Source organism: Harpegnathos saltator, unplaced genomic scaffold (genome assembly GCF_003227715.2).
Source record: "Harpegnathos saltator strain DR-91 unplaced genomic scaffold, Hsal_v8.6 scaffold127, whole genome shotgun sequence".
NCBI classification, from domain to species: Eukaryota; Metazoa; Arthropoda; class Insecta; order Hymenoptera; family Formicidae; genus Harpegnathos; species Harpegnathos saltator.
In genome coordinates, this window is record NW_020229903.1 from 3635 (window position 1) to 16530 (window position 12896).

Genomic DNA, 12896 nt, shown 5'->3' on the forward strand with positions numbered 1-12896 from the left:
AAAATTGTCTCCATTTAGCAAATAATTTCGAATATTACATTAGAGGAATATAACGAGACCAAAGAGATTGTTCGTATTACGGTTTCTCCTGTACTCTTGTATTACTACCGCCAGCGCAAAATAAAACTTGTTAGCTCTCTCAAAATTGGCGTGCAGATCTTTTGCCCAAAATCGACTCCCTTCGGATAATTCCTTCTCCGATTCAAAATATGTAAGAGCAACCGATCTCGTGCGGACAATCGATCACGGGAAGGTTTCTTTTTTTTTCGGAAATTAGCGGAAAATTTTAGCGTTGGCGACCCATTTCGCGAATTGTACAGGATTGCCGTACCTGGCGCCCAACGTTCAAACATTAGCTTTCGAGCTGGGTCAGAAAACCGACGGTAATTGACGCGAGAAATCGTCGCAAAACATAGAGAATACGTAATGCATTTAATCTCAGCGAGAAATAAGTCATCGATCGACATCGAAACAATGTCGAATGGACGTCGACTTGACGGTTTCGATGGCGATTCGACATTGTTTCGACGTCGATGAACGAGTTATTTTTCGAGTTATTATATGCTGCAACTTTTATCCTTTCGATACGCCGTTCACAAAATTTCTTTGAGTGAAATATAATAAAAAAATAAAAAAAAGAAAATAAATCATCACCGAGTCACTCAAACTTTTTTCAGTTATGTGCAATAATTTTTAATAACTTTCCACTCATATAGAATGATTTTTCTGAATCATTCTGAATCATTCTGAATTATTGAGATTCTGAATCATCAAATGAGAATTTTCACTAAATATTGAAAAGTGAATCTGATATACATACAGTGAATTGCAAAACGATTTAGATACAATGAAGTTGAGCTAACTACATTGTCAAAATTATAAGTCATTACTACTGACAGACTTATTAAGTAATTTTATTATACAGGGTGCACGATTTATCTGAAGACATTGAAATATCTCGAGAACTATGCATTGGATAAAAAAAAGTGGTTAATGAAAGTTGTTAGTCTCGAAGGGGGACATCCAATGATACCAAACTCGACCTCCCACCCCATCCTCTGAGGGTGGGGGTTGGGGGCAACTTTGAAATCTTAAATAGAAACCCCCATTTTTTGGGGGTTTCTATTTAACCTCCGGCGAGAGGATAGGGGGGAATAACTTTTATTATGTTCTTTAAAAATATTGAACAGGTATTTTTTATTTCTCAATCCAATGATCATTTCTGGAGAATTGCGGAAAATATAATTTTTTGCGATTACAGCGTCATCTATCACGAATAAAAAAAAAAGTTTCGGACAAAATTTACGTATTTTGTGGCATAGAATCCGTATCTGCAATAAAAAATGGGGATTTCTATTTAAGATTTCAAAGTTGCCCCAATCCCCACCCTCAGGGGGTGGAGTGGGAGGTCAAGTTTGGTATCATTGGATGTCTCCCTTCGAGACTAACAACTTTCATTAACCACTTTTTTTTATCCGATGCATAGTTCTCGAGATATTTCAATGTCTTCAGATAAATCGTACACCCTGTATATTGCAGTGGAATATCGGAAAGAGCAAAGAGGTATATCGACGCGTACTCAGAGTGAGAAGTTGAAAATTTGTATTTAATCATTCTTTTACAAAGCCGTACACTGACGGCTATTCGCGAGCTCCAGTTCTACGCAGAAATTGTAAGCGACCCGCAAGAAGTCGCAAGAAGTCTCATAAGAAGAGTCGTAAGAAGAGCGCACACTTTCTTTCGCAAGGTGACTTATATAACCGTCAAGACAATTCTCGATCAGTCCTTCAGATTCCTCATCGACGATTTCAGAAGGAATCCAGAAGGAATCGTCGATACGCCTATTATTAAGTCGAGCAACAAAAACTGTTTACATTGACTCTCGTTGTCAGGCTACTCGATAATGTCGAGATGATCGCTCGCGATGTGAATCTGTAGATCGAGATTCTGCTTTCAATACTATTATTATTATTATTATTATTATTATTATTATTATTAAGTGTTCTTTACTATATTTTTAATAATATTATTATTGCAAAAGTTGCTCGGTAATGACTTTCAATTTTGCCAATTTCGTGAGCTTCCAACTTCATTGTGTCTAAACCTATTAGCAATGTATTGTAAATTCAAGATTTTTCAAAGTCATAAGTTGCATTTATTTATCGCATCTTTGGTAATTCAAGTTTGAATTATTTATTAAAATAATAAATAAAAAAATAATAATATAACAAATAACGTGTGTTAACCTTAAACTTATCTTTTTTAATATTCTTTTTAACTATCCTAACATTCTTTTATTAATTGCGTAAAAAAATATATTAAAGGAAAAATCCTCTTTATTGAACTATATGAAATGTAAAGCTCTGAAAATGCCACTTCTGCTTTGAACACGTTCCCGCTTTTTCGATGAATGAACAATCATAAGAAAGATATAGCTAGAAACGCTCCCGGCAAGAAAATATTAAAAATATATAATGACTATCGATTTCTATCGATGTTGGGAATAATAAAGTATCAACGGCGTCGAGTATATATCATCGTCACAGCACATATCACTAAATTAAATTAAACATTCGTTTGATTATTATGTTTTCTTATTATGTAAACTTGTTAGCGCTTCTCGTTGTTAGCGTTTCTCGTTGCTGTACAAAGTTCAGTACATGCTTTTCCGAATAAAGTATATATTAATTTCCTTGTAATTTATTAGACATCGTTTTAAACTGTAAAGTTAGTGCATGACATGCTATATAATAATAAGCAAATAATAGCATAATTTCGTTAATGTATGTGTCGTGTACGTAAATATCACTCTTTAACACTATAAGTACAAATAGAATAAAAATGACTTGTTACTTTGTTAACTTTATATAAACATAACTGAAATATTTATAACAATGCACTTTATATTTTTTACTTATTCTTTTTGAATAAAATTGCAAAGAATAAATAAATAAATAAATATTTGCTCTCTCTCTCTCTCTCTCTTTTTCTCTCCCCTTTCTATAAACGTATCTTTCTAAAAATGTCTTTTTAATCATTCAGAAGAAAATAGATCGTTAATCATCAGTAGTTTAGACCTTTCATTCTTTACGCACAGATAATTTAACATCACCTCGGTATCGAGCATGAAGCGATTAGTCGAATACTGACGGGCTTTAAAAAAGGCTCCGCCTACTCGAGCGGGGAACGTTTCGTATCATACGTACAGATACAAGTACGTAAAAACCATTGGTTATGTTAAGAGAAAACTGCTTTGCAACTGTAGTAAAATTCGTGAATCCGACTGAAGTTCTCAGGCTATGTTTACAATAGAAGTCGTAAAGTCGTAAAGTCGTAGATCCTAAGAAATTGACAAATTGAGAATTGATTGTGATTTGAAAAATTATAATAGATTTTTTCTGAACCGCATGGAAAATAATGAACTGTGTATTGGCCAATAGTCTTTTGAATTACAGCTTAATGATTTTACGACCTCTATTGTAGACGATCCCTTAATCTTGGCTGAATCAAAGAGCATCTACTAATTATAATAGATTCACGAATTTTACAATAGTTGTAAAACAACTTCTTCTATTGAACGCATCTATTGACGCAACTGTCTTGAAAAATATTTGCAAACAGCACTCGGTTTATTAACGCTGATGTGCTTCGGAAATCATTATAGCTTGTATCGAATAATAATTCGTAATGAACGTGCTATAATATTTTAACCTTTTCGATACGGCGGATACTCGTCGTGTAGCGTGACTCAATGGTCCAAAAAAGGAATTATATCACTTTATTGATCAAGTCATAATATCCCACATTACTTCACTGCATAAAAAGTCTTATTTCAAAAGTATTGTTTCGTATTTACGAAATTTTGTCATGAATTCTGCTTTGTAATAATCTTGGATTGGATCGGGGGTCAATATTTTTCAGTGCGATACGGGGAATAGAACGTGAAAATCTTGTATGCCTCTGCATCCAAAAACAAATAGCAGAAGTAAATTTTTTTTTAATGCATTTTTCGCATTTATTTGAATTCTATCTATTGCGATCGAATGCGAGGGACGTTTTGATTTAAATAGATTCTTTTTAATGCGAAAGTTCATATTCGTTAAAATTTTGCCACTGAAAAGAGATTCAGGTACTTTTTAATGTAAAATTAAATATACTTCACTGTTTGACAATACAATTTTATAGACAAATGTTTATTAATTAATAATTAGAAACGATTCCTTATAATATAAGAAAATTAAAATTTGTAAACATTTTGAATGAAAACATTCACCACTATCGTCTTATATTCAGTGCAATGAAATTTAATACAAACCAAAAGTTTTCAATTCCTTCGCTGGGGCCAGAAAACAAAATTAAGAAATATTGAAAAAATATAAATATTTTTTAATTCTTTTCGATCCGACATTTTATGCAGGATTGTTTTATTAAACAACCAGAATAAGGTGATACATGCTGTTATATATGTTTATGTAAGGTGTTTTCATGTTTATAATGAGTTTTATTCGACTGTTTATTGAACGTTTATCCGATAAGAACAGGTATATTGTATCCACGTGGAATCTATATGGTTGACGTAAATGTATTGTCGTTTAATGTTCTGCAAAAAATGTTGGATTGAGAAGAATTAACAAGTATTGATATTTTTTAATACTTCTAATTTCTGCTTTCTGATCCGAACAGAAATATTGAAAAATATTGATTCACATTAAACTTCATCACGCTGAATGCGAGATGGTAGTGGTAAATGCTTTGCATAAAATGTTTATAAATTTTTACTTTCTTATCATAAAGAATCATTTGTTCTTTGTTCTTTAATTATTAATTAGACTAAAAAACATTTGTCTACAAAATGGTATTGCCAAACAGTAAAGTATATTTTATTTCGCCCTTACGCATTGAAAAGTATTCGAATTTCCTTTCAGAGTGGTAAAATTAAAACAAATACGAACTTTCGTTTAAAAAAGAATTCACTTAGCTTAAGACATTCCTTGCATTCAATCGCAGTAGATAGAATTCAAGTTAATGCGAACTCTCGCATTGAAAAAGATTCACTTCTTCTGCTAATTGTTTTCGGATTCAAAGGCAAGATTTTCACGTTCTATTCCCTGTATTATAATGAATACATATACTGAAAAGTATTGGTTCGCGATTCAACCCGAGATTGTTGTAAAGCAGAATTCACAACAAAATCGTGTCTAAAAAGTTGCAAAATAATAGTTGTTAACATATATTTTACATATTATTATATTAAGTATAAATTCAAACCTATATTTTATATATAATTACGAGTAAAGGCATTTTAAACGCCATTGTCGTTGTCTGTACCGTGCTGCAGTACAATCTGTTTTATAGAAACGCGCCCGTACGCGCGATCGTAAAAAATCGGCAACTATGCGCCTAGCGTACGCGCACGTTTTCTAATTAATCGGTGTCTGGCACTGCAACGAGAGATGTCAGCGAATGATTCTGTGAGTATATATTTAATCGTTAAATATTAATTATATATATATATATTATATGCAACAAATATGTTTTATGAATTTTTCCAGAACGAGCTGAACGCGGTGATGACGACGTCCACGACGGCGGCGTCTACGGGGGCTGCAATGGCCACGACGGTAACGACGGCCACGATGGCTACGTCGGCCACAACGGCTACGACGGCCAAGATAGCGACCGAGCCAATTATATTAACTGTAAGTATGAAAATCTGTATATGTCTATGCTGATCTATATATTATTAGGTGCTTGCATGTATTTTGATCAGCGCCATATATTGGTGAAAATGCGAAGTATCAATGTAAAACAACCTAACCTAACTGTTAAATTCGATGGTTTTCACATTTCTCTACATAAAATAACAGTTTACCATTTAGTATTATTGAGTTATTCAGTGTATACAGACGCTAATCATGGAACGCTCAAAATTGCATTTTCGACATTCATTACTTTTGTTGTTTGATTTGAAGAAATCTGCTGCCGAAGCCCATCAAACACTTTTTAGAATTTATGGTGATGCTGCTCCGTCATATCCCAATTGTCGGTTTTAGTTTCAACGGTTTAAAAGTGGTGATTTTAATGTCAATGACAAAGAACGGCCTGGAGGACCAAAAAAGTTCGAAGACAACGAATTGCAAGACTTATTGGACGAAAACTCAGCTCAAACTCTCAAAGAACTTTCAGACAGCTTAGCAGTTGATGAATCAACTGTTTCCAGACGTTTACATGCGATGGAAAAGATCCAAAAGGAGGGAAAATGGATACCATACGAATTGACTGAAAATGCCATTTCGAACCGTTTCAACATCGCAGTTTCATTGCTTGCCAGGCAAAAAAAGAAGAGTTTTCTGTGGTGTATTGTTACTGGCGATGAAAAGTGGATCTACTACAACAATCCCAAACGCAAAAAGTCATGGGTTAGTCCAGAAGAGCCATCCACATCGACACCAAAGAGAAATATTCATGGCCATAAAGTCTTGCTGTGCGTATGGTGGGATCAGCACGGTGTAGTGTATTACGAGCTGCTAAAACCGAATGAAACTGTTACTGCAGATGTCTACCGACGTCAATTGAACAAATTGAACGACGTATTGTTGCAAAAGAGACCAGCAATAGCGAGTAACAGACGCAAAGTCATCCTCTTGCATGACAACGCTAGACCTCACGTTACAACAGTTGTGAAGGATACACTGTTGCAGCTCGAATGGAAAGTTCTGCCGCACCCAGCGTACTCACCAGACATAGCGCCTTCTGATTATCACTTGTTCAGATCGATGCAGCATGGCTTGGCTGGCACACGGTTTCGAAATGCTGAAGAAGTGCGAAAATGGATCGATGATTGGATCGCTTCCGAACCAACATCGTTCTTTCAACACGATATCGTCATGTTGCCAGAAAGATGGGAAAAAGTTGTAGAAAATGATGGAAAATATTTTGATTGAAATATATTGTACCGATTTTTTTCAATAAATGCCTTTTTAAAGTGAAAAAATGATCAGAATACATGCAAGCCCCTAATATATTAAATTATAATATATTATATTAAATTGTAAGTTGTTATTTAACGCTTTGTCTCATATTTTAAAATTAACTTATTGTTATAGCCTAAAACACTGCAAAATATTATTAAAGCAGCTGTCGTGGCTGCAGTAGGAAGAGGAAGAGGGAGAGGGAGAGGGAGAGGGAGAGGAAGAGGCAGAGGAAGAGGAAGAGGCAGAAGCAGCGGCGAAGCAGAGGAAGAGGCAGAGATGGTAGAAAGGGAAGAGGCAGAGGTGAATGGAGAGGAAGAGGCAGAGGTGAAAGAAGGGGAAGAGGCAGATACGATACATTTGGTATCAACATTTTTCTACACTAACACACACACACATATGTATAAATATTAAAAAATATATATATATTGTAAAAAAGAAAATTCCACAAATTTTATATTTATTCATTGTCAATTTCCGAAGTTTCCAAATCATTTCCTTTCTTAATTACGCGAAACGCAGTATGTGAAAGATGAAAGATAAGATCGCCGCTACCTCGCCTCGTGTTTACTGCCGCGCGCCGCTCAGTAGTGAGACAAAGACGGAACGATTGTCTGTCGTCTGTCTTTTTCTAACCTATTATCCATTGCATGGAAGTAGTACGGACACGAACCTAGGCGCATTTTACTTTTATCATAGCGAAAGTGCGCCTAGCGGACGTAGTTTAGGCGCATTTTGGTCAGATGGCGCATCTAAAATGCGCCTAGCCGTACCCCCGAAATACGGCCGGTGGCCGCTCTCATTCTTCTCTCTGTTTAAAACTTAGGTACTCGCCTAGACTATCCTTCTTTGATGATAGAAGAAATTCCATACGTAAAATTGCGTTTTACGTTGTACATATCAGAATAAATAAAAAATAAATATATATATATTTATTTATTTTTGTTTATTGTTAGATATAACAAATTTATAATGTTCTATATAATTTCTATATAATTTTGTAATAATCGATAAGTAGCAGTAAAATTAACATAATGAAAGTGAAAAATATAAGTTAAAACATAGTTGCATACTAATTGTGTATTAATATAATATGTTTATTAATGTAATAGCAAAAGGGAAGTGTTCAGAGCATTTATCAAATATATATATACATATAGTGAAATTGTTTCATTTATGTCTATATCTTTTTATTCTGATATGTAAAAAGGTATTTAGGTATAAGCTTTCTTTAACAATATCAAACAAGGACAGTCATAACTAATAGCTTAACCAGGAATCTTATTCAAACTGATTATTTTTTATTATCATAAAATATACAGAGGAAGAACAAAATTTTCAACTGAGCAATGGTTCAGTGTTGCGTATGCCGAAAGGAGCATTGTCCTCTGTTACCACGACAATTTCACAGGTAATGCATAAACCTAGAGGTATGATTAGATATCTTACAACTTTATACATGTAAAATATATAAATATTCCTCAGCTTTCGTTGAAATTAATGTAATAATATATGTTTAGTTTTCCACGTGACGAAGAAAGGCGAGAAAAATGGCTTAATAGCATTGGTTGTGTTGTCACTGCAAAACAAGCACGAATTTGTAGTGACCACTTTACAGACGATGATTATTATGATACTGGCACACCTGTACAAAGTAGAAGATTAAAGAAGACTGCAATTCCATCTGTTTTTATGCAAGGGTATAACAAAGTATTTGAATTATATAAGATTATATTTTATTAGCATATAACATGTGATTAAAAAAAAAGTAATGTAAACTTATTGTTTTATACAACAGAGTTTCTAAAAATGTTCACAAAGACTCAACAAGCAACATTAAAAGTGAAAATCAACATAATATATTAATAAAAATGGAACATGGATATACGATGGATATGGATATGAATATTGAATCAACAGTGAATATTGAACAGCAGTTGGATGTTCAACAATCAATAACTTACATTGAAAAAGACAATATAAGAAATAAGACAATTATAGCTAAATCAATAAATACTACAGACACCAGTCGGATAAGGTAAAACAAAGAGAAAGGAAAAGAAACATTGTAAGTTGTTCTCATTCGTGAATATTATAAATACACTTTTCAGCAAACAAAAGAATACTAGTAATATAGCCAAAATTTTCATAAGAACTGGGAAATATAATTTAGAATGTATGAGAAAAACGGATTTTATCACTAATGAAGCTTGGATGAAATTTATCAAATATATTAAGTATAATCGATACGTGCAGAAATGTGGTGTGGCACAAAAGTCACGTACGCAAAAGAAACTCGTAACAATGAAATCCATAATTCAAGCATTACAAAGTAAAAATTTGGAAATACATGATATTATAAATACTTTAAAAGTGAGTAGTTAAGTGTCGTGAAACGTTTTATATGTAATTGTTAATTTGTACATAATTATCATATGTGTAAAATATCTGGAAATTACATTTAACTTACAAACACATTATATAAAAATCTGCAGTCTGTGATTATATTGTGGAAAACAAAATTGAGATTTCATTTAGTAGATTGCAAAGTAACGCGTGTAAATGTTTTTATAGAAGTGCTATGACAATATTGTAAGAGTTGACCATCAGCAGGCAGCAGACAACAAGCCAAATTCACCTAGAGAGCAAGCAAATTGCTAATAGAAAGGGAATAATTGCTAGTGGAAAGTGCGAATAAAGAGAGGTTGTCGTTAAGCCATTGAAGGTATAAATTGAAGTATATATTATTGTATCTATTCGTGTGATAGAACACAGTCAATAAGATGAAGTCATTCAGTTATTCATAAAATGAATAACTATTCGTGTACATTATTTGTCAAAAAAGAATATATATATATATATATTCCTATATTTACATCGAGTTGAGTTATTAAGATTGTATTGGTTATACATTCTCGCAAAACAGTTAATATTTTACAGTATTGAAAAGATTTCAGGCTTGAATAATATACAAAATGTCCCATAACTCAGTACGAGGAAAACAAAGTGAATTAAAACAAACATAAAAGTCCCGTATCGTTTTGTTATATTTGTAATAATTATCCAGTTATTAATAACAGAAATTTGATGAACGCGCACCGAGATGGATAATTGGAAAAGTATTGCAGCCACTTGAACAAGAACGCGGCTTAGTCGGTCAAGCAATTGTTGCCAGTGCGCGGCGAGAGAAAGAACAACGTGCTACTATTCATGTCTTAAGGCTCTTCTACAATGGCTGCAAGAATAAAGCTGTAAGCGTAAGCAGTAAAAAATAAACCAACTATAGTCGATTATTCTTATAGCAATCGACTATGATTGGTTTATTTATTATTTACACTTCAACCTTATTCTTGCAGCCATTGTAAGACTGACATTATCTCGCCATCTCTACATCTCGCCGCATACCGCCAATAGTTGTTAGATCGACAGGACCATGCTGTGACTCGAGTGGCTGCAACACTTTTCCAATCATCCATCTTGGCGCGTTCACTCGTCAGATTTCTGTCATTGATAACTTAATAATTATTGCGAATATTGCAAAACGGTATGGGACTTTTATTTTGTCTTCATTCGTTCTATGAATTCATTCTCCATGAATTCCTCGTACTGAGTTATGGGGCATTCTATACATATATTGGGTTGAATAAAATTAATTTTGTATTTTTAGGTGAAATTTAAAGACAATATTTTCATATTAAAAAAATAATGAACGATATATGCACCGTTTTTCAATAATCTTTCGTCATTTTTCGGGCAAATTAAAGATTCTATCTTCTCAGAACTTCCTAATTTTCTGGGCGAAATCTGCTAAAAATGCTTTCTGCAGACCTCTGAAAGAAATGAAATTTTTTTGATTGAGGGAATTCTGTAGAGACCTGAATAAGTGGAAGTCTGATGTCAAGTCAGGTGAATACGAAGGATGAAGTAAAATATCCCAGTCAAACTAATAATTTTTGGAGATTGTGAAAAATATGTGAGGTCTAGCGTTACTTGGCGGAATATGGCATCATAACGATTGTTCAATTTTGGACATTTCTCATCGATTGCTGCCTTCAAACAGTCCAATTGGCGACAATACTTATTGGAAACAATTGCTTGCGGAATTAGCTCGCAGTACACGATTCCTTTCTAATCCCATCAGCATGACTTTTTTCGTATGGATGTTTTGCTTCGGTGTTTGCAGTGGTTCATTTCATTTTCCCTACGATCTTTTACGCTGTATATTGTTATGTATAATCCACTTTTCGTCGCTCGTTATCATTCGTTTTAAAAATGGAACGTTTTCATTGCGAGCAATAAATCACAGGTGGAAATGTGGTCCATTAAAATCTTCGTTCAAATTATGAGATACCCAAATATCGTACGTAGCCAAGCGTAAGTAAGTGATTCTCAACGGTCTCTTGAGATACATTGATTACTTCTGCGATCTCTCGTGTCGTATGTGGATTATTTTCAATCAATGTCTTGATTTGGTCGTCAACCACCAAATAACCTGAGCGCTCACCATCTTGACATGTATCACCAGCACGAAATTTCGCAAACCAGTTTTGGCACGTTCGTTTACGGCAGAGCTGGACACGATCTGCACATTTTGAGCGAAATTTAATAGGTGACGCCTATCGTCCCCCTCGCACCGCTCCGCGCTCGCGGCCGGGGCGATGATCGTGGTGAACTCAGGAGCTGTGTGAAGTTGACCCCTCGACCACGAAAAATTTTATTTTGACCATTGCCATTCGTTTGGTGGTCGTTTGGTAGCGTTTGATAGTCTATTCCTAACGTTTGGTAGTCAAAAGTGTAATAGTTATTGCAAAAAATAAAAATTGTATGTGAAGATGACCCCTCCCCGTCTCGAAAATCGGTTTCCACGGTGTCCTGGATAATTTTGACTATTACCAATCGTTTGGTGGTCGTTTGATAGCATTTGGTAGTTCATTCCTAACGTTTGGTAATCAAAAGTGCAGTAGTTCTCGCAAAAAATAAAAATTGTATGTGAAGTTGGCTCCTCCCCGTCTCGAAAATCGGTTTCCACGGTGTCCTGGATAATTTTGACCATTACCAATCGTTTGGTGGTCGTTTGGTAGCGTTTGATAGTGCATTCCCAACGTTTGGTAGTCAAAACTGCAATAGTTCTCGCACAAAATTATAATGTGAAGTTGTCCCCCCAGGCTCGAAAATCGGTTTCCACAGTATCTTGGATAATTTTGACCATTACTAATTGTTTAGTAATCGTTTAACTGTTTAATAAGTAGAAATAATTTTTTTGTCGTCAACTTTTGTAATTCTCATTAAAACCTCACATTGATTATTAAAATTTTAAAAATTTAATTTTAAACAGGGCCAAATAAAATGTAATTAGTAATTTTTTATGATTTGAATTGTGTTGTCTCATTAATTTTTTTTTAATTATTAAAGATTCAAAATATATTATACTATTAACAAATTTTGAAAATTTCATAAAATAGTACCGTGATAATTTCCCAAAGTTTAGCATTTCCATATTATCCTGAGAGACTTTACATTCAAAAATTTTAAGTCACGCTGGTAATCTCTAATTTAGCTACACTGTTCTGCACTCGTATATATCCGTATAAAAAGAAACCGTTTAGTGCAGCCGACTATGTATAGTATCTATATTGTATTGTTATTGCTCTTGAATTATTTTCTGATAACCGATTATATTTCCTAAGTTGAAAACCGTTTTCTTTTTTTGGCATTTTTTTGGCACGTGGTTTTCCCGTTTTTAGCATCACTAGTGCAAAGTATGATAAGAGTCGTTTGTCGTTAGTATTATCCAGCACATCATTAATTAACTTGTACTTTAAGTAACAAAATAAGGTTATATTAATGAGATTTTATGTGGAGCAATTTAACTTATGTGTCGTATATATGATTTTGTTGATTGTGTGCAATTATATGAATAATATA

At 33.8% G+C, this 12896-nt stretch overlaps 1 protein-coding gene across 3 annotated transcripts; it reads left to right on the forward strand.

Moving 5' to 3' along the window:
• Positions 1–7773: 7773 nt before the first annotated feature.
• On the forward strand, positions 7774–12358 carry LOC105189072 (uncharacterized). Of its 3 annotated transcripts, none has more exons than XM_025307152.1 (6): positions 7774–7797; positions 8294–8382; positions 8492–8671; positions 8770–9009; positions 9083–9344; positions 9546–12358. In XM_025307152.1, exons 2-6 carry the CDS (start codon positions 8321–8323, stop codon positions 9630–9632), a joined length of 831 nt encoding a protein of 276 aa, XP_025162937.1. In that variant the 5' UTR covers positions 7774–7797; positions 8294–8320; the 3' UTR covers positions 9633–12358. The 3 variants fall into 3 exon arrangements, with proteins under 3 accessions (XP_025162937.1, XP_011149227.1, XP_025162935.1); XM_011150925.3 differs by having other exon boundaries at positions 7793–7844; XM_025307150.1 differs by lacking the exon at positions 7774–7797 and having other exon boundaries at positions 7995–8382.
• Positions 12359–12896: the final 538 nt, after the last annotated feature.

What these genes read in the sequence shown, in the direction of transcription:
- LOC105189072 (XM_025307152.1), top strand. Translation starts at nt 8,321, where the DNA reads ATGGTTCAGTGTTGCGTATGCCGAAAGGAGCATTGTCCTCTGTTACCA. An exon ending in TTACCACGACAATTTCACAG is followed by an intron (nt 8,383 to 8,491) that starts GTAATGCATAAA and finishes ATATATGTTTAG; the next exon opens with TTTTCCACGTGACGAAGAAA. An exon ending in ACAGACACCAGTCGGATAAG is followed by an intron (nt 9,010 to 9,082) that starts GTAAAACAAAGA and finishes TACACTTTTCAG; the next exon opens with CAAACAAAAGAATACTAGTA.